At 40.6% G+C, this 21754-nt stretch overlaps 1 protein-coding gene across 9 annotated transcripts in view; it reads right to left on the minus strand.

The window, feature by feature from the left end:
* Positions 1 to 21754, minus strand: part of REPS2 (RALBP1 associated Eps domain containing 2) — a 268818-nt gene that overhangs the window by 185458 nt on the left and 61606 nt on the right. For 7 of the 9 annotated variants that reach the window (XR_012092076.1, XM_073013858.1, XM_007991151.3 and 4 more), the window contains exons 3-5: positions 11189 to 11337; positions 8295 to 8421; positions 4106 to 4203 (exon numbers count right to left, since the gene is read on the minus strand). Coding sequence is in view for 8 of the 9 variants with exons in the window: in XM_073013858.1 (XP_072869959.1) it covers positions 4106 to 4203; positions 8295 to 8421; positions 11189 to 11337 (374 nt within the window). In the remaining variant the exon portion in view is untranslated. The remainder of the gene's footprint in view (positions 1 to 4105; positions 4204 to 8294; positions 8422 to 11188; positions 11338 to 21754) is intronic. The other 2 variants (XM_007991152.3, XM_007991154.3) reach the window with 1 other exon arrangement.

Below are 21754 nucleotides of genomic sequence, written 5' to 3' on the forward strand. Positions count from 1 at the left end.
TTGGGAGAAGGCAAGAGTGGAAGTAAGAAGAGAGAGAGGCTGATACAATACAGTCCGTGAAAAGGATAATGACCTGAACGAAGAAGCACAGAGGGATGGACAGACACGAGCTATTTGAAAAGTGGTATGGTCAGGACTTGGGGACTGAGCAGGCATAAGGAAAAAGAGAAGTCACAGACAATGACCAGCATCCTGGCCTGTGCTGATGGGTGGGTAGAGCTAGGAGTGGAAGGGTGAAAGCTGATTTTATGAGAAAGACATGTCAGCTGAAAGTGACAGTGGAACATCAGAATGAAGATGTCTGGCAGATGGTGCTATGTGGTCAACAGCATCCACATAGCTAAAGAGTAAGTAGAGTGAGAAGTGGGCCCAGGGGTCTCCCGCATAACAAGCAGAGGGCAGAGGAAGGAGGATTGAAAAAAATGAGGCAGGGGCAGCAATAGAAGCAGGAGGAAAACCACGAGAGCAGGCATAATGGACACCAAATGATGAGAGCATATCGAGAAGGTGGTCAGTGTCCACAGCTGCCAAGGAAACAATAAAGACAAGGGCTTAACATAAAGTTTCTCACAACCCTTGCAGAAACAGAGGCAGTCGAGAACAGAAGGAGTAAAGGGTGCAATTCTAAATCTTTTGCCAGCAAAATTACAAACGACTACACCATCTAGATGTTGAGGGTAATTTGTGAAAAACAAACCACAAAACAACCTCTAAACATGTGATAATAGACGAAGCAGAAAATAAGTCTTATAATTTCTTTACAAAGTACTATCAACCATCCACCAACATAGGATATGCTTACTGTCTGAAATTTCAAAGGGAAAAAAATCCAACACCCGAACAAAAGTGAAATTCCTAAAAATAGTAAGCAAAAAGACAAATCATTCCAATGTTTAGGCACTGGATTGGCATAAGCACCTCTAAAATGCCAACACCATGGGTTGCAACAGCACTGGCTGGGAGTCCCTAAAGGCTTCCCCCAGGACTCAGAGGACATGCCCCCTTGTAACCAGGCAGGAAGAACTGGAATACAAGGCCAGAGAACTAGTTAGAAGAGAAAGAAGGTTGCCATCGGCACATTAACGTGGCAACATGAGGGGAATTAGTCACCCCAGCCTAGGCCTACCACCATGCCCAGTAAACACTAATCCCTTATCACCAAGAACCTTCACTTCAAATCCCCTCATCTACATGACTAATTCAGGTTGGCATTTCGCTTTCTGGAACATGGAGTCCAGCCAAACCAAGTTAACAGGCATAAGAAGGAAACCTAAGAACAGAGGAAAGAAAAACACATCAGCCATGAAAACCACAGACACATTAAGAGAATCGGTCTGTTGTTGATTGTTACAATGGGCTGTTAAATCCATTCGAAGTCATCTGTATTACACAAAAGAGAAGTAACTTGCCCAAGGTCACACAGAGTCTTCTTGGACTTGGGCAAGCACCTGCCTGGTTTTTTCTGCACTATACCATGAGACCTTCTCATAGCCAATTGCTGCCAAATACCTATGTCCAGCCTAAGCTTGCTCCCAAGCTCCAGACCCATGTAATCTACCAGTTCTTCAACAACTTCTCTGGACTATCTCAAAACCTCAGTTCCTGACATCAAACACTAAATTTGTGATCTTTCCCCAGTGCCAGTGTTTCCCCTAGGGCTTCCTAACTCAACAGGTGACACCACCATCCATCTGGTTCCTGAGCCAGGGACTGAGGAATCATGTCCAGTGTTTGAATTCCAGCCCTGCCACTTCCTAGCTGTGAACGTGGGCAAATCAAATAAGGTCTCTAAATCTCAGGTTTTGTCATCTGAAAAATGGGATAACAACACTAATTACTTCATAAGCTAGCTGTGGGCACTGAAAGAGATAATGTCCATAAAATGCCAAACCCATAGGAAATGTCTTTGTATATGTGGTTCCCTCCATCTTCTCACCTGCTCCCGCACTCCCACCCCATCACCTGGGTAACACCTATGTACCCTTCTCATAACTCGAATGTTGCTCCCCTACCAGAAGTCTTCTTTGATCAGCCCCTGCCCCTCAAGGCTAGGTCATACCCCACGCCCATTTGCATCCTCAAAGTATAGTGTAATTCCTACTGATATCCCATATCATAATTATATATTTACTTTGTGGTGGTTTGGTTAATGACCATTTCTCCAGTAGCTCCATGAGGGCAGAAACTGTTAGTGTCATGCCTCGTTTCTGTATTCTCAACACAGTGCCTGGCACTTAATAGGTGTTCACTAAATATCAGTTGAGTGAAGGGCTCCCAAAGTATGTTTGTCAGCAGAAAAGGGAACGTGGAGATTAGAAGAGAAGCCAAAGGGTGCCAATCCAAATGAGCATCCATGCCCATGCCATCCAGGGGGCTAGGTAGAAAGGGTCTGGTTAGCCCAGTCACACTGCTGTGAAGCTCAGTATGCACTGGTAGTTTGACTATCATCCTAACCATTCAGGATCTGGCCTCTGTAGACCAGGACACACTCTGTAGGAACCTGCACAGCCACATTTTGCAGAGCTTAGGGATAAATCCCAGTCCTACTGATACCTTTTCTAACGTAAACCTCACTCCACAGTGGGTGTGATTCTCGTGTTTAAAGGCACATATTTTTGTACCACAGGATCTCTAAACACACAGCCAACTACTACATCTGGAGCTCAGCTGAAGAAACAAGTGTCTTTTCCAACTTGGGGATAAAACTGAGCTGTACTGGCCCTGGGAGCAAATGGCATATTGGTTCTCCAATGTGGTACCAATAAGGGATTTTTCAAGAGTATTTTTTACTACACCCAACGTTTCTTTATGTACCAACTCTAGAACCTAGCCTTCTTGTAATATGGGACTCTAATGTAGGCCAAAGTATTGAAAGGAGCAGGTTTTGACATTGGACAGGCCTGGATTCAAATTCTGGCTCTGCCACTGACTAGTTATGAATGAAATCTTAGACCAGCTATTTGACCTCTCTCAACCACAGTCAACTCACTTATACTATTATAAGCAGCAGTAACTAGATCTTATGGTTGTAGGAAGCATTAAATATAAAAAATAGCCTATGGCTAAATTATCTTTAAGAAATTATTTGTACACAGAGTCCCACCTTAGAAGATCAAGTTCTGCACCCTGTCTAACACAGTGCCCCATCCCCAGAAGGTATTCCATGAACCCCAGGATCTTCTTAAGACTTTGTTTATTCTTTTCCAAACTAGCAGCCCACGTCTTTATGGGAGTGTCTGACACCACCCTTCTATTCTGAGTAGAAGTGCCTGTGCAAAAACGTTCCTTCTTCCCAAGTTAGATGACTGAAATGTTATACAAACCGCCCCACTTCCTCTTGTCTTTAGTGTCAAATAGTAAACCTGCACACCCGCGTGCATGTACACGCACACACACACACACACACACACAGCCTTCTTTGAGAATATAACTTCCCAGCACAGGACCCAGAGACACTACACAAGGCAACAGCTGCAGACAGAGGACAAAATAAGAGCTCTTTATCCAAAGGAAAACACTGCAGAAAGGGAAGCCGAAATTGTCTAAGCTGTGGTATAGCCAGAAGCTTTTGCCATAGTATTTCTTTTGTATTTATTACATAAGGAAACAGTAGCTGCTGCCACTTGTACAATAACTGCTCTCTTGGTCTAGACACTGACAGAGAATACAGAACTACCTCTGCCTTCCAAAAGTTTACCATGTAATTAGAGGCACAAAACAAATGGAAAACAGTTAACCATGCATTAAATGAGTAATAATAAAGAATAAGGCAGAGACAAGACGGGCTGCTTTAGAAAAAGTGAAGCTCTCCTGAAGGCAGTGGCTAATGACTAGACAGGTGAAGGCAGAGGGACATTTTAGATATACTAAACATCAAGAAGCAGCCTAGTTTATTCTAGAGACACTGAGAAGGCACAGAAACAAACACAGTAGAAAAGAATTAGGAATTTATACAAGCAACCAAACAAGACATGCAATATCTGCATGAAGGAGCAGTTTCATATCTTCCTTTCAATGAAAAAAAGGGTCCATCAAAAAGCCATGTCCCCGAAGTCCAAAGCTTGACTGTACTGTCCCACTGGCATAACCGTGCATCATCACTTACCCGGATAAGGGAAGCCTGATGCCGAAGGGGCTTGGTTCCTGGGCCCCCTGATGAGGATCCCTCGGGCTGGACAAGCGGCTGCCTAGCTTCATAAGGAGCTGAAACAGCAGAAAGGAAAGTCAGCATGGTATGCAAAGATTCCATCCAAAAATTACGACTTCACATTCAAACTGATACAGCCTCTGCTTTTCAAGAAAGAACTGGTAACAGAATCATGAGTATATACTCATAGGGCCATCTAGGACTGACAACCCCTGATTCTCTTTGGCACAATTTCACTAAACAATCTAAAGACATTCAACCAATTCATGATAAGCAGAAAAATATTTACATTGGGTTAAGATTAGGAATAAATTGTGAAGGTGGAACAGTGAGAACTTCAATTGGGATAGAAAGCAACAATAGCTAGAAAAGTGTCGTAAGTGTTCAAATTCTAAATATGAGGTAAATTCTATATATCCCCCTATGTAAATGTGTTCCATTGATCATCTACTTCCCCAAGAAGAAAACTAATGTGCATTTTGAACACTAAGAACCAACATTATTTTTGAAAATAAATCAAACAGAATGTAAAATCATGTAGAGAAAACTACAAAAATGAATATATTTTATATTTATTATTCTACTATTCAATAACCAAACTTTAAAAAAAACAATTTTGCTGCCTTTAAAATAACTTTTTAAGCCACAAAAACGAATGTATGTTTTCCCTCCTTTTATTTCCAGAAGACTTAATAATGACCTTACCAATATGGCAGGGAGACAGTTAAACATAACCAGGTAGTATGCAGCTCCAACAGAAAGCAGAAATGATCACCCAAGTTGAAATTATTTCTCATCTCTATAGGTTAATAATTCAAGTTTTTGAAAATATATAAAGAAGTAAAATGTTTTATTTCTGTAGCTTACTTACAAATAAAATTAGGTAGAGAGCAGAGCAGCCTGTTATGATCTCATGTTTAACACAGTTTGCTCTTTTTAAAATAAAGAAGGTACAACAATAGCACATCAAGAATGATACATCACTCTTGGGCTCACATCTGCTTTTTGTATTTCTTCCTAGTAACTGGAACACAAACGTTACAATGTATTAACACACATTAAAATAGCAAAACAATTGCCTGGCAACCCATTAAGTAGATTTTCAGAACCTGCTAAGAATGAATACAAATATAAAAACTGCAAAATAAACAAACATAGAGAGCACATAATCCAAATCTTAAAAAGTAAGTCTCAGCGGGTAGGCTGCCATTGTCTTCTGAGAAGTAGGACTTTTAAAATCATTCCGTGTTGATGGAGCACTGAATTAAACCACTAATACCAATTGCGCTCTGCCAAAAGGTTTGAAACACAGTGAACTGTGGCATGGTTGGGGTGATAGCGGTCATGAGCTTTCCTTAGGAAGTGAATCCTACGTGTCTCTGCTTCCCATAAGAGCTTCTACTTCTACTTCCAGGGGAGACACATGGGGGAACAAGCCACCATCTGGCCCTTGGCTTCCATCCCTCACCTACAAGGGCCTTCTCTTGGAAGAGACAGAACTGTCTCATCAGTAGGGCTTGGATGAAGACTCAGCTGCATGGGGGGCCATTTTTGAAGAGGCAGATTTTCTCTTCCTACTTGTGTGGGAAACCTGGGATGGCCAAGCCTGCCTGTGACTGGAAAGGTGAGTGTCTAAAGCCCATCTGGTCACAAATCTAAGACATGTGCTCTGATCAGCTATATCAGTAATAAAGCCGATATTCAGGCCATCAATTGTCTGACTTCTGGCTCCTTCCTCAATTGGATCTGAATTCAGGAGGTTAAAAAGTAGCTATTACTCAACTCTCTTTCTTCCCAAATGAAACCCCAAGCATGCAATACAATGCAAAACAAATAATTCTTTGATCCCCTTACAAGAGGTTTAATAAAAACTGGAAGTACCATCTTTCTCCAAGGAGAGGTGTTAAAAAAAAAAAAAAAAAAAAAAAACACCTAAAGATTTCATCACTCTGAAGTGAATGAACTACTGATACAACAATACAGATAAATTTCAACCATTACGCTGAAGGAAAGATGGCAAACATTTATGAGTACAGTCAGTCATTCTGTGTGTTTTCATTCGTATGAAGTTCTGGAAGAAGCAAAACTAATGATAGTGATGAAAATCAGAACAGTGACTGCATTAGGGGGCAGGGAGTGACTGGAGAGGGTCATCTCTGGCATAATGGGTATGTTCAATTATTGATCGAAGTGGTAGCTACATGGGCCTATCCATTTGCTAAAACTCAAGTTGAAGATTTAAAACATGTGCATGGCCAGGCACTGTGGCTCACACCTGTAATCCCAGTACTTTGGGAGGACAAGGAGAGCGGATCGCTTGAGTCCAGGGGTTCGAGACTAGCCTGGGCAACATGGCGAAACACTATCTCTACAAAAAATACAAAAAGAAAATTAGCCCGGTGTGGTGGCACATGTCTGTAATCCCAGCAACTCAGGAGGCTGAGGAGGGAGGATCACCCAAACCTAGGAGATCAAGGCTACAGTGTGCCATGATCGCACCAGTGCACTCCAGCCTGAGTGACAAAGTGAGACTCTGTCTCAAAAATAAACAAGTAAAATGTGTAAATTTTATCATATGTATACTTTACCTCACTTTTTAAAAAGTATGAAAAGAAATGAAGGCATGGACAGCTTTGGCACAGGCTGCTGAGAGTCAAGAAAGATGGAGAGAAGCAAGCTGCTTCATTACCACTGGGCGAATGGAAGCCCAATTTGTATGGAATGAGGAGGGAATGGGACATTAAGTAGGAGGTACAGAAACGTTTTATAATGAATACCAAAGTAGAACTTGCTGACAGGCTGACTCAGTAGAACAAAAACAGTTTGACCTGTGAATTGAAAACCAACTTCCAAACCCCAAATAAGATTAGAAATAGGAAAAAAAAAAAAAAAAAAAAAATCCACTCCTGAAAATAGGGAAATCAGACAGGGGAAACTATAAGAGGAAAATGAAGAATTCTCAATTCCATTTAGTTTCTAACCCCACTGCGATATTCAAGTTACAGGACAGTGATTTTTTTGTTACCATCCATTATCAACATCATCTTGCACGTGCAAAGGACTTTACTCACATTCTCACTTGATCCTCTAATACCCCTCTGGAATACTGTTACTCCATTATAAGAGAGAAAAGGTAATCGTGGTTCAGAGATGTTCAATGGCCTGCCCAAAGTCCTACAGCTAGTCACAGAAACCCACAAACCTTCTGCTTCCAATCAAAAGCTATTGCCACTATGCCACGCCTGCTTCTCTCTGCAAGATTACAGCCTTTCTTTATTCAGCCTAGCACGCAGTTTTATTTCTGTGTCCCTCTAAAAGTCACCACTATTTTTAATGCAGTAAAAAACCTGCAGAAACTGGGTCATTTGGTGCCACCGCCCACAAAATAAAATGGGGGGTGGGGCAGTTTCAGATATCCAATTCTAGAATATCTTTAAATTGGTCATATCTTAAACTAGGAGTCTGAACCCCAGGAGGACAAGATGCTGCAGTGAATTTCCAGTGCTTTAGGTACTGCAACCTGAGCAGCGAACTCTGCAAGTCATCCTCAGAACTAACGTATTTTACTACCTAACGAGGCCAGCAGAGCATAAATGTGAGCAAGGAGGCAACCCCACAACTGTGCATGCTACATACCCCTCAGCAAAATGCTACCCCTAGCATTTCCTTTATCCTTATTCCAAAGCACAGGACCTATAAATTTTCATTTATGTGCTCAGTCTTCAAAGACTGGATCAACTCTTTTGCTTTTGTGGTTATATTTCTTAAGAAATTTCATTAAAGCAGTTACTATATAAATATCTTCAGTGTGTTTGCAGAAAGGAGTAACAATTCCAAAAAAATACAAGCCCTTAACATGGTATGTTCTATTCAATAAAATCTGTGTATGAAAGATTAAATCATCTAGTTGTTTAAAAGTCTAAAGATGAACTAATTTCTAGGACAGGAGATGAAACATTACTCAAATATATTTAAATCCATTTTTTAAAAAAACCTTGCTTGAGAATATAAAATTAAATTGAGCCATGTTTCCAAAGACAGGGGTAATTAAATCAGGAAATTAAGCAGCTTGAAGCATCACTGACTGGTAAATTAAGGAATCTCTAAGACACTGCCTGGGACAGCTGGCCCCCAGGTCGCCTCTTACCTGGATGCATCTGTTCTGCGCTGCTCCGCAGTTTGCTGTAGCCATGGCTCAAGGGCACCCTCTGGTAATGAGGCGGGGAAGAAGGAGGGGAGGCGAGGGGTGACATCGTGGGAGACTGTGTTTCCTGCTTCAAAGAACCAGATCAGAGTTCAGAGGCGATCACTCAAGCCTGGCGTTCTGAGCTGCAGTCAGGAAGCATAACGCAACTCTACTGCTGGTGACCCAGCTGGTTTAACAAATGGGGGGAAATGTTTTCTCAAAAATGCAGCATGGTTAAACAGCAGTGTCTGAGGATTCAAAAAGTCTCCCAGAGAATAAAATCTCATCAGTGCTGAGTTACCTAAATTACTAAAAGCAGCCTGAAACACTTTTGGTTATTCCAATAATATTTTCCTTTGGAAAATGAAAGACACTGATCACACGAAATAACACTCATACCTACTCCCAACTGTGATCTCTCTGTGGATAGACTTCATTTTCGTTCATTAATAAATTTATTTCCTGGATTTATACTTATCAAGTCTTCCAGCAAATGTGAATATTAAAATATATATTTCTAAATGATTAATACTTAATATTCTTGGAGCTTACTATGTCAAAGTAAAATGCTAGCTTTTTTTTTTTTTAACAGCGAGAGACTGCAAAACAATTCATTATAGGTAAACCATTCCAACCAGCTTACTCCCAAACACTAAGATGAAATATTAACAAGCTACAATTTGAATCTCAATTCAAATATGAACCTGATGTAGAACCCTAGGCAAAGTAAGCAACCTTATCTGCTGCTGGGTTTCCTCTTTAAAAAAAAAAAAAAAAAAACTTTATTAGTAGACTGGTAACTTTGGAGTATTCAAGTAACAAGAAAACAGTGCTTTTTGAGACAGGGTCTTGTTCTGTCACCCAGGCTGCAGCACAGTGGCGTGATCATAGCTCACTGCAGCCTTGACTTCCTGGGCTCAAGCAATCCTCCCACTTCAGCCTCCCCAGTAGCTGAGACTACAGGCATGCACCACCACGCACAGCTAATTTTTTTTTTTTTTTTTTTAGAAATTAGATCTTGCTATGTTGTCCAAGCTGGTCTTGAATTCCTGGGCTCAAGCAATCCTCCTGCTTCGGCCTCCCAAAGTGCTGGAATTACAGGCGTGAGCCACTGCACCCAGCCAAAACAATGCTTTTTATCAACACACAGACTATATATATATAGGCTCCCTTAGTCTAAAGAAAAACATGTAATCTGAAATACTGATCAAATACTCTTCTTCAAAAAAAAAGCAACATATTTGCTCTAAAGCATAAGCTCACACCCATAGACTGGGTGGGGCATGCATAAACTCAGCCTGAAGTGAAAGGATATATTCTCATTCACAAAGTCAGGGACTGGGCCTGGAAATTTCCCAGGCCATCAACCACTGTGGGACAGTGGACCCTCATTCCTCTCCAAATGCTGGTGGGAAAATATGCCAAAGAATACTGACTGAAAATTCCTATATCTCCTCCTTTTTAAATATATCCCTGAAGAACTGGTTTAAAATGTGTCAGAATTATGAAAGTGACAGTATATGGAATTGTTTAACAGGATGTGCTACACCTCCCCTAACTATCCATATAAAACTTCTGTAGCAACACCTCATCTATACAACATCACAGGTTAAGTCACAGAAGTTAGTTTTCCAACATAATCGTTCAATATTCATTGCATTTTAAAAACATTTTCATTCTAGTCTTTTTTTTTTTTTGAGACACAGTCTTGCTCTGTGGCCCAGGCTAGAGTGCAGTGATGTGACCTCGGCTCACTGCAACCTCCGCATCCCGGATTCAAGCCATTCTCCTGCCTCGGCCTTCCAAGTAGCTGGGACAACAGGTGCATGCCACCACGTCTGGCTAATTTTTGTATTTTTAGTAGAGACAGGGTTTCGCCATGTTGGCCAGGCTGGTCTTGAACTCCTGACCTCTTGTGATAAACCCACCTTGGCCTCCCAAGTGCTGGGATTACAGGCATGAGCCACTATGCCCAGCCTCAAGTGTTCCTATGATATAATAAATTTATTTACCTTATAGAAGACACTATGTTGAACATAATTTGACTTCTCTGCATGATTCAGTATCTTTGCTGGAAGTATCTTGTAGCTTGATGCCTGCAGGGTACACTAATGTGTAGACTATTTACTTCTTCTGGATAGGCCCACTCTTCTGAGATTTTATACTGTTGTCTCCACCAATCATCATCTGACTATTGCAATTAGTAGTCTAGTTTTAACAGCCTATCCTCCCTATTCTGGTTCCAAACCTGCTAAATGCGTAATGGCAGCATTTCCCAAGATAGTATTCCAAATATGTTCCGCAAGAAAGAATTTCCTGGTGAAAAAAGTTTAGTAAACACAGATTTCCAGGTCTCTTCACTGCAGAACTTCTCAGGGCCTTTACCGTGCTAATGTGCACTACAAATTTCCAAGACTAAGGATTTAGTTCTTCCCTCAACAAGGGAATATGAAGCAACATTCTCCAAACACATTTATTATAATAGGAGAAATCTTTTCCACAGACTTCTTTTTGTAGAAGAGAACCCATTAAAAACTCCTGGAAGTTACATTTCCAAGAATCCATTTAGAAAACCACTGACCTAGTGAAATCAATAAATGTATTAAATTGGTAGCCTTATTTTAGACACAATTCTACTTTAAAGTAGGCTCTAAAGGGCCCTTAAGTGGCTGGTGGTGATTCATATGTGTCAGTCTCTCTTTCTTGCTAAGAGAAAACTTTACTGGCTCACTTCCAAGTCTGTAATTGGGTTCCAGGTGGTGAGATTTGCTGGAAGCTGAACAGTAGATACGAGGCCCTGCTACATGCGGTTTCATGGTCAGAATCAAATGAACATGTCTGATTAAACTGTTTACCTGTTTATCCTCATCGTCCATTCTTTTGAAGGAATTTTTTTCTGTAGTTAAATATGGAATCTGAACCTTAGTTCCATGCAGCTCAGCTGGGTTCCCAAATCGTATCTCACCATCATTCTTTGACATCATAAAGCGAGGCAGAGGCAATTCTTTAGGACCAGAAATCAGAGAAGCTCCAGTCAGACTTTATTTAAAAACTGCAAAAAAGGGGAACTCGATGGCCAAAAGATGAATCATTTTTGAGGAAAAATTCCAGAGCACTAAATATAAATTTAGATTTAGAAACAATGAGTACTCCTATAATAATGTCATGATTTTTAAAATGCTATAGTTTAACCAAAGTATTCTGGTTTAACATTTTTCAATGTTGCCAAATCGCAGAATAAATTCAGATTTGGGACTGATCTCCCATTTCATCCTTCAGTTCAACAACCAAGAAAAAGGATATGACATTGTATAATACAATAATAAATGACAAATGGTGGCAGGTAAAATTCACATAGTACTTAAATATGCCAGGCACAGTATGAAAGATTTCCAAATATTAACTCATTTAATCCTCGCAACAACTCTGTACGATGAAACTATCATTACCACCCCCACCATTACAAAAGTGGAAACAGTCATAAAGGAGCTAAGTAATGTCCCCAAGATCACACAATTCATCTGTGGCAGAGCCAAGGTTTGAATGCAGGCAAGCTGGTTCTTAACCAGTGCTCTACAGAAAGGTCCCTTGTTTCTAGGGCAAATGTAGTGGGTAGAACAGTTTCTCACCCTATATAATTCTTTAAGGAATTTTCACATCCAATCTCTGGTTGTCTTTTCATAATGGAATAAGGAAAACAATATCAAGACAGAGCAATCAATCTATCATTCAGCCACAATATCAAGTCAGAGCAATCAATCTATCATTCAGCCACATTCTACTGTCAAAACCATTAGCCACTCAAAATGCTACAAAGAGTTGAAATGCAACGGTCTGGTATATTTACTTATCTTTCAAAATTCTAACAAAACTATTCTGAAAGCGGAAATGATACTTTGGCACACTTCTAGTTCTCAGCACATCAAATCACACACAATCACGTAGCACAAAACCCTACAAAAATGGGGACACTATGGATTATGCATAATGATTTGCATCTGTATCTATTGTTCAGGATAATACTCATCAGTGTGCCTTTGCACTTCCATCATCTCTCTATTCCAAAAACACAGCTGTACTTTCAATGATTGATGCTGTGCTAAGGCCAGAAAACATCTTAGCAACAGCAAGCAAGTATCCTAGAGCTCCCCAGGCAAAGAAGGCCTCTGGTTCTCTAACATCCACATGATGTTTATTTTTAGTTGCTATGTCCACATTTGATTCAAAGAAGCAGGTGGCCGGGCACAGTGGCTCACTCACGCCTATAAGCCCAGCACTTTGGGAGGCGAAGGCGGGTGGATCTCCTGAGGTCAGGAGTTCGAAACTAGCCTGGCCAACCTGGTAAAACCTGGTCTCTACTAAAAATACCAAAAATTAGCCAGGTGTGGCGGCAGGCGCCTGTAATCCCAGCTACTCGGGAAGCTGAGGCAGGAGAATTGCTTAAACCCAGGAGGCAGAGGTTGCAGTGAGCCAAGATCATGCCACTACACTCCAGCGTGGGCAACAAGAGCAAAATTCTGTCCCAGAAAAAAAAAGAAACAGGCAATATGACAAACCCCTGTGTGATCAATCAGCCAAGGACCCAAGAGACATAAATAGAGTAACCAATCTTAATGTTTCCCAATCTCAGGCAGCTCTCCAGCACTCAAAGCAGGAATGGGCTTCAAAAGCAAAAAAGCGAGAGAAAAGAAAATCTAGATTCTTAGTAAATCAAATATAAGCTAATACTATGGTTTAGGTCTCAGGTATGTGCTCCAGCTCGGTCTGGAAAAAGGATCTAAAAAGATGAAACAAGATCACATAAAATAATTTGCACCCTGATCTGCCCATAAGAGGATGACTCTACTTCCAAGTACTTCTTGAGGGAGAAAAGAAATAAATGCTCAGTATTTATAAGCTCCCTGACCAGTGTCTTACTGGCATTCAACAGATACCTCCAAGGAGCAATGGAATACACTAACTGAATTATGAATATCAATTAATAGGACTTAAGTAGGGCTCTCAGATATCGTCTAGGACACTGTCACTTCACACATTCTTCCACCCTGTCTATGGCACTTATTTGGAACTATGTGCCTAGAAAACCACCTCTCTACCCCAGACAGCCACCAAACAGCAAAAGACAAAATACAGCTGAATTTATCTCATACTTTCTTTGGTCATGTGGTTCTAAGCAACTCTAACTTAACAGAATTGTAACCATACATAATAATATTCTTATCATGGAAAACTTTCATGAAGGTGCCATTTCCCTTAAACTGATGCAAGCTTTTAAGAAGTGAAAGGTAAAAGTAGCTTGTAAATTTTCAGTCTGAATTTTTTTTTTTGGTTTTTGGTTTTTGGTTTTTTGAGACAAAGTCTGTCTCTCAGACTAAAGTGCAGTGGCACTAACATAGTTCATTGCAGCCTTGAACTCCCAGACTCAACTGATCCTCCTGCCTCAGCCTCCTGAGTAGCTGGGACTACAGGTGCTTGCCACCATGCCGGCTAATTTCTTTTTTTATTTTTCATAGAGATGGGGTCTTGCTATGTTGCCCAGACAGGTCTCAAATTCCTGAGCTCAAGCAATCCTCCCGCCTTGGCCTCCTGAAGTGCTGGGATTACAGGCATGAGTCACCATACTCAGATGAGCGTTCTTCCTAGTCACACGTACACAAAATTTGATAGTGAAACGTTGAAAAAATTAATCAATAAAGTATCTGCTATACAATGATTCTGTCAAGAAGAAGGTCTATTTATAGTCATTGGTTAGAATCTTGTCTCCCAAACTGAATTGAATTAACACACAGCAAACAAAGTAAGAGTTCAAACTAAATGTTCAGAGGGTCTGAAGAGACAATGAGAGTGGCCATCCAAGATGACAATTTGTTTCATATTGGTATCTTAGGTTACATTCTTTGAACATAGAAATGCTTTGTATATTAAATATAAACGACTATTTTTCCCTACCATAAAGAAAATTATGCCTGTTCCTTTTTAAACACTTGACCCTCTACAAAAGAGAAAAATCCTTTGTTTTCCCATATTTGATAGAGATACAGATATATTAGGAATACTTTAGGCTGAGAGTGGTGGCTCATGCCTGTAATCCCAGCACTTTGGGAGACTGAGGTGGGAGGATCGCTTGAGCCTAGCAGTTTGAGACCAGCCTGGACAACACAGTAAGACACCATCTGTTAAAAAAAAAATTTAAAAATCAGCTGGGCATGGTGGCATATGCCTGTAGTCCCAGCTACTCAGGAGCCTGAGGCAGGAAGATGGCTTGAGTCCAAGAGTTCAAGGCTGCATCATGTCACTGCACTCCAGCCTGGGTGACCCTGTCACTCAAAAAAGAAAAGAAAGAAAGAAATACCTCAATTTCCTCAATCCATTAGAAAAAATGTAAACAGTATAAATGCAATAATAAATGGCAAGTGACATTGAGCCTCTTTAGCTAGACAATACGGAGTGGAGGGTACTGGGAAGAGAACTCATGTTCCATCAAAATGGCAGCAGCTGTTCACAGTGTTTCAACATTATCTGCCAAAAAAGAATGAGCCACATTTTTTTTAAAAAAGGAAGTGAAATAAGCTGGTCATGAAAAGACAGGTACTGTGTGGTTTCACTTATATGAGGCATCAAGAGTAGTCAAACTCATGGAAGCAGAAAGTAGATGGACAGGCCAGGTGCAGTGGTTCATGCTTGTAATCCCAGCACTTTGGGAGGCTGAGGTGGGCGGATCACTTGAGGCCAGGAGTTCAAGACCAGCCTGGCCAACATGACAAAACCCCATCTCTACTAAAAATACAAAAATTAGCTAGGTGTAGTGGTGCATGCGCCTGTAATCCCAGCTACTCGGGAGGCTGAGGCACAAGAATCTCTTGAGCTTGGGAGGCGGAGGTAGCAGTAAGCCATGATCGCGTTACTGTACTCCCAAAAAAAAAAAAAAAAAAAATAGTCAGTTGCCAAGAACTGGGTAGGAAAAAGAAAATGGGAAGGTGTTTAATGAATACTAATGAATACAGAGTTTCCATTTGGTAAGGTGAAGTGAAAAGGTTCTAGAAACTAGTTACACAACAATGCGACTATATTTACATATTGCTGAATTATACATTTAAAATGGTTAAGATGGGAAATTTTATTTGTATTTTATCACAATTAAAAAATTTCTATGTCAAAACATTTTTAATGGCAAAATTTTAATAATCTATTTTAATCCAGTATTATCATTTCAACATGCAATCAACATTAAAAACTATTAATGAAATATTTTACATTATTTTTTCATATTAAGCCTTCAAACTCCCATGTATATTTTACCCTCCTTGCATACCTCAATTCATACTTGTCACATTTTATGTGCTCAACAGCCACATGCAGCTACTGGCTACCATACTGAAACAGCACAGCTCTAGTTGATAGTTGCTACATCAGAATGTGAGCCATTGTGGCCAGAAATCTGTATTTTATTATTATTATAATGTTAAATGTAAGCAGCTAATTGATTTCTTTTTAAATTATGTAAAGAATATTCTGTATGGTGGGATGATTTATAGGGAACTGTAAGTGTTCCACTTGAAGAATTTTGACAAATATATATACACAAACATATATATATATATATATATATATATATATATATATATCTTCCCCTGTAACCAACACTCAAATTCCCAAATTAAGATACAGAATTTTCCTTCATGTTCCTTTCCAGTAATCACCTCCCTTTGCTCCACCCAGCAACCTCTGTACTAATTTCTATACTTGCAGATTATCTTTGCCATTATGGAACTTCATAAATTGAATCATACAGTATTTGTTCCTGTGACTAGCTTCTTTTACAACCTTTTTATCTGTGATAATCACCCAATGCATTGCACACATAATTCATTCTTTTTCATTGCTATGGAGCAATCCACTTTTAAGAATATATTGAGCCGGGAGCAGTAGCTCACACCAGTAATCCCAGCACTTTGGGAGGCCGAGGTAGGCAGATTGTTTGAGCTCAGAAGTTCAAGACCAGTGTGGGCAACATGGCGAAACCCCATCTCTACAAAAAATACAAAAATTAGCCAGGTGTGGTGGCACACACCTATAGTCCCAGCTACTCAGGAGGCTGAGGTGGGAGGATGGTTTGAGCCTGGAAGGTGGAGGTTGCAGTGAATCGAAATGGTGCCACTACACTCCAGTCTAGGTGACAGAGCAAGACCCTGTTTCAAGAAAAAAAAAAAAGAATATATTGAAAATTTTAATCCATTATCCTGTGATAAACATTTGGGTTGTTTCCAGTGTGGGGCCACTGTAAATAAAGCTGCTGTGAAATTCTTATAAATGTTTTTTGATGGACATGAATTTATTTATCTTGGGTGTATACCTAAGAACCAAATCTAGTCTGCTGCCTATTTCTGTACATCCCGCAAGTACAATGTTTGAATATTTGCCAAAAAAAAAACAAAAACAAAAGAAAAATATTTCATGATGTAAACATTATATGAAATTCAAATGTCAGTCCAGGCGCAGTGGCTCACCCCTATAATCCCAGCACTTTGGGAGACCAAGGTGGGCAGATCATTTGAGGTCAGGAGTTTGAGACTAACCTGACCAACATGGTGAAACCCCCTCTACTAAAATACAAAAATTAGCCAGGCATGGTGGCACAGGCCTGTAGTCCCAGCTACTTTGGGAGGCTGAGGCAGGAGAATAGCTTGAACTTGGAAGGCGGAGGTGGCAGCGAGCTGAGATCATGCCTCTGCAGCACTCCAGCCTGCGCGACAAGAGTGAGACTCTGTCTCAAAAATAAAAAATAAAAAAATTTTAAAAATTCAAATTTCAATGTTTATAAATAAAGTTTTATTAGCACACAGCCATGCTCCTCTGTTTACACGTTGTCCATGGCTACTTTCATACTACAACAACAGAGTTGAGTAGTTGTAACCAAAATCAAACTGCCCACAAAATCTATCTGACCCTTTATAGAAAAAGGTTGCTGACCCTCGTCTTACAGAATTCAAGGTTGAAGTGAAATGTGGTCCTACTAAATCAATAAGGTTGCATTTAACAGAAAATATTTTACAGTGTTTGAAGCCTTTTATTTAAATCATTTAATTAAAAATTCAGTTTCTCAGTCACACTAGCCACACTGCCACACTTCAAGTGCTCAATAGCCACACATGGCAAGTGGCTACCATATTAAATAACATAGTTGTAGATGCTTTTCTACAATGTTTGATAAGGGATTCCCTGATTTTGTGCTTACAACAACTCTATAAGGCAGGTGTTATTGGTATATCTTTTCTTCCAGTGAGTCATTTGAAACAGAGAAATTAAGAAACTTGCCTGAGGCCACACAAATAAAAGGTAATGAAGGAAAGATTCATAATGAGGTAGCCTATTACTAGGACCTACATTCCCAGACACATTAAAATTCTTTCTAGTACAGATTTGAACATTTAGCATGAAACTGTGGCATTTCAGAAAATAATCTAGAGAAAACCTGCTCAAATGTCTGCATTTTGCAGTTAAGGAAATAAGCCCAGGAAAGGGAGAGCAAGACTTGTCTTAGTCATGTAGCAATATAGTGGCAGAGCTATGACCATAACAAAAATTCTTGACTCCTGACTCCTGGCTCCCTTCTCTCCCACTACATTTTCTTACCTATTCACTTATACCAGCTACTTATAGGTTAACAAAGAATTATGACAATAATGTTCTACAATTCCAAAGTGAAACCATCCCTACACATTTTCCTGAAGTTACTTTGGGGGAAAACAAAAAACAAAAAAACATCAGGCCAGTCTTATCAACCCAGGCCTGAGTAATCAAAGTCATCTAGTCTCCTATTATCCTCCTATCTACCCATTGATCTGAAATACCTCTTGTCAATTAGGAAATGGGTAGGTAATAGCTAGATGGTGGGGTGGAGGTTACAATGGGAAGGGTGATCCTGTAAATTTGTGGCAGAGGACGGTGGATAAGTTAAATTTCCTGGCCATACCAAGGGTAGAACCCCAGGAGTGAGTTAGGAGGTCCACAATCCACTGGGCTCTGCTGCTAGCAAGCAGCATCCCCTTTATGTTGCCTCTTTGGGCTTCAATTTCTCCACTATGTCTCTTCCAACTTACATCCTCTATATCCATCCCATACATTACATTTCTCTAGAAGAAGGGCTCTTCACTGGGCTCCATGAACCAGCTCTAGGGGTCCAGAAACTCCTGACATTGAAGGCAACATTTTTTACAATGTTTTATTTTAATGTCAATGTGTATTTTCCTGCTAAGATCCAGAGCTTTTACTAGATTGTCAAAGAATCCCACAACAAAGATTTTTACAAATAAGGTGGGAATCCACAGCTCAGAAGGTTGGGAAGAACCTTTGGGAAGGAGCAACAATAGAGCTAACGACCGGGGTATGGGGTAGAGGGACAGACCCCTAGAAAACACAAGTGCCCAGCCATACAGTCAGTGAACCTGCATAGGCGAACTTTGTCCAAAGCAGCTCTGTGTCCGTCCCTGTAGCAGGGCTGAGAGAGGGTGTAAAGGAAATCGACAAAGGAACACTGAGGGAAAAAAAGCAAAGGGGGATTGGGTTGGACATTAGTCAGAAAGGATGAGCTGACCTTAGCTTGAGACATCCCAAGATAGTATTCAGTGCTCAAAATACAGAGACACTGTGTGGACGCACACACACACCACACACACATCACACACACACACACACACACACAGAGCCAGCTACAACCTTACCTCCTGGGTTTCTTTCTTTACCCTTGGGCTTCCTATCCTGTCTTTTCTATGAATTACCAAACTGGTTGTCACACTCAAAAGATTTCTCTCCTAGCCCTAAGAGATAGGGAGGGTTTGTCAAATAGGCAAAGCACAGGGACCCCCACCCTCAATTCAACCAGAGAATATTTGCTTTTATTTTTCCTTGAATAAAATAATTCTCATTTGAAAACAAAAGCCACAGAAATAGGACTCAATTCTATAAAATCCTTCTACCTTTCTTGTATGATTAAAAAAAAAAAAAAAAACTAGAGCACAGCAGGATTACAGTTCCTAAGTCTTGATACTTATTTTACAGTAGGCTTTCTCAGTCTCAACATTACTGGCATTTTAGACTAGATAAGTTTGTTGTTGTTGGAAGAGGGGGTCCTGTCCTCTGCAGTGTAGGGTGTTGAGCAGCATCCCTGGCCTCTACCGGCTAAATGCCAGGCAGTCCCCCTCCGCAGCTGGGACAACCAAAAATGTCTCCTCACATTGCCAAAAGTCCCTAAAGGGATGAATCACCTAGGTTGAGAACAACTGTTTTGCAGATAAGGGAGGAGTCAAAGGGAATTCAATGATTTGCCTCAGTATCTTCTTGGCAGTAGAATCATGACCACAATAGTGGCTCACAAATTTTGGGATTTCACAAAATAGGAAAAATCTCTCCCCCAGCAACAACAACAAAAGAAATGAAGAAAGCCAACACAGAGTTACCAACATTCTATCTCGTCAAGAATTTTACCCCAAACTATTACCCATTATCAATTTCACAAAGGACATTTAACAAGAGGAACCAAAAAAAACCCAATCTTAGATTTGAATACATTTAGTTTTATAAATAACTCATCCTTTTGTCCTAATTCTCTCTCCTTTCACTGCAAACTGTACCAGACTGCAACCAGACCATAAACCAGTTTGGGGAACACAGCCCCAAAGACCACATGAATCATGTCATTGCACCATCAGAGTTCAAAAGCTAGTGAACTAGTGAAAAATCACGGGTTCTGTCACCTTGACTAGGAAAAAAAAATTACATCTTTATTTTCCCTACTGTAACTGAAATTTAGCATTTCTTTCCATTATGAACGTAAGCAACAAGCCACTATAGCATCACTAGCAATATCCATAACTTTGTCACCTATCAGATTAGGGTTTTGGGTTTTTTGTTTGTTTGTTTGTTTCAGACAGAGTCTCTCTCTGTCGCCCAGGCTGGAGTGCAATGGCGCGATCTTGGCTCACTGAAAGCTCTGCCTCCTGGGTTCATGCCATTCTCCTGCCTCAGCCTCCCAAGTAGCTGGGACTACAGGTGTGTGTCACCACGCCCGGCTAATTTTTTTCTATTTTAGTAGAGACGGGGTTTCACCATGTTGGCCAGGATGGTCTCAATCTCTTGACGACGTGATCCACCCACCTTGGCCTCCCAAAGTGCTGGGATTACAGGCGACAGCCACCATGCCAGGCCGACATCTTGAAGTACTGTTTATGCATATCACTACTTTGAAAAAGTAGTGGTTATTTCAAACACTGTTAGATGTTTTATTTAATGCATTAATAAAGAAGCATATATGCTTTGGGGGTTGGGTTTTTTGTCTGTCTGTTTTTGTTTTGAGATGTAGTCTCACTCATTGCCCAGGGTGGAGTACAGTGGCACAATCTTGACTCACTGCAACCTCCACCTCCTGGGTTCAAGCTAGTCTCCTGCCTCAGCCTCCTGAGTAGCAGGGATTAATGGCATGTGCCACAACACCTGGCTAATTTTTGCATTTTTAGTAGAGACAAGGTTTCACCATGTTGGCCGGGCTGGTCTCAAACTCCTGGCCTCAAGTGATCCGCCCACCTCGGCCTCCCAAAGTGCTGGGATTACAGGCATGAGTCACTGTGCCAGGCCTAGAAGCATGTATGTTATTATATAACAATTTCTTTTAAGTATTTTAGTGATTATTTCAGTATAATTGGTTTCCATTATAATCCTATGTCTTTGTGGCATTTAAAACATAATTCTGAGAAGGGGCCCATAGGCTTCAGACTGCCAAAGGGGCTCCTGGCACAAAAATGTTGAGAAACCCTACTCTAGGTTCTGCCTAATCTTCCCTCAGTCCTCACACATGCTCAAGTTCAGACCCTGGAAAGAAAGGTAACAGCAGGTCCCAGGGCAAATGTTCACCACATGCTTTCCTCATCAGAAATTCTCTACCACTCCTTACTTTTCACCTTCTTTCCTTCTGCCCTAGCTGTTTTGCCATCTGTTTAACCCCAACTCAGACTAGGGTGGGGCTAGACATATACCTAGTGCCAATATTTGAGGAGGCACTCACTCTCAGGGTGGTGTAAATGCAGAGACGGCACCTGCCCTGAGAATAAGTGCCCTCTTAAATCATGTGCCCTGTGTCGTGCAGCACCCTAGTTCAGATGCAACTACTATAACTACACACACACACACAGAGAGAGAGAGAGAGAAAGAGAGAGAGAGAGAGAGAGTTTAAGCAAAGCTCTTGAAAATGCTTGATACAGCTTTTATTCTTAAACCTGTCTCCATATAAGAATCACCTGGAGAGCTGTTAAAAATCCTGATGCTCAGACTGGACTGCAGATATATGAAATTAGAATTTCTGGAGATGGACCCAGGCATCTGTATTTTTAATTTTATATTTAAAGCTCTCCAGGTGGTTCTCAAGTGCA

Source organism: Chlorocebus sabaeus, chromosome X (assembly GCF_047675955.1).
Source record: "Chlorocebus sabaeus isolate Y175 chromosome X, mChlSab1.0.hap1, whole genome shotgun sequence".
Taxonomy (NCBI): domain Eukaryota; kingdom Metazoa; phylum Chordata; class Mammalia; order Primates; family Cercopithecidae; genus Chlorocebus; species Chlorocebus sabaeus.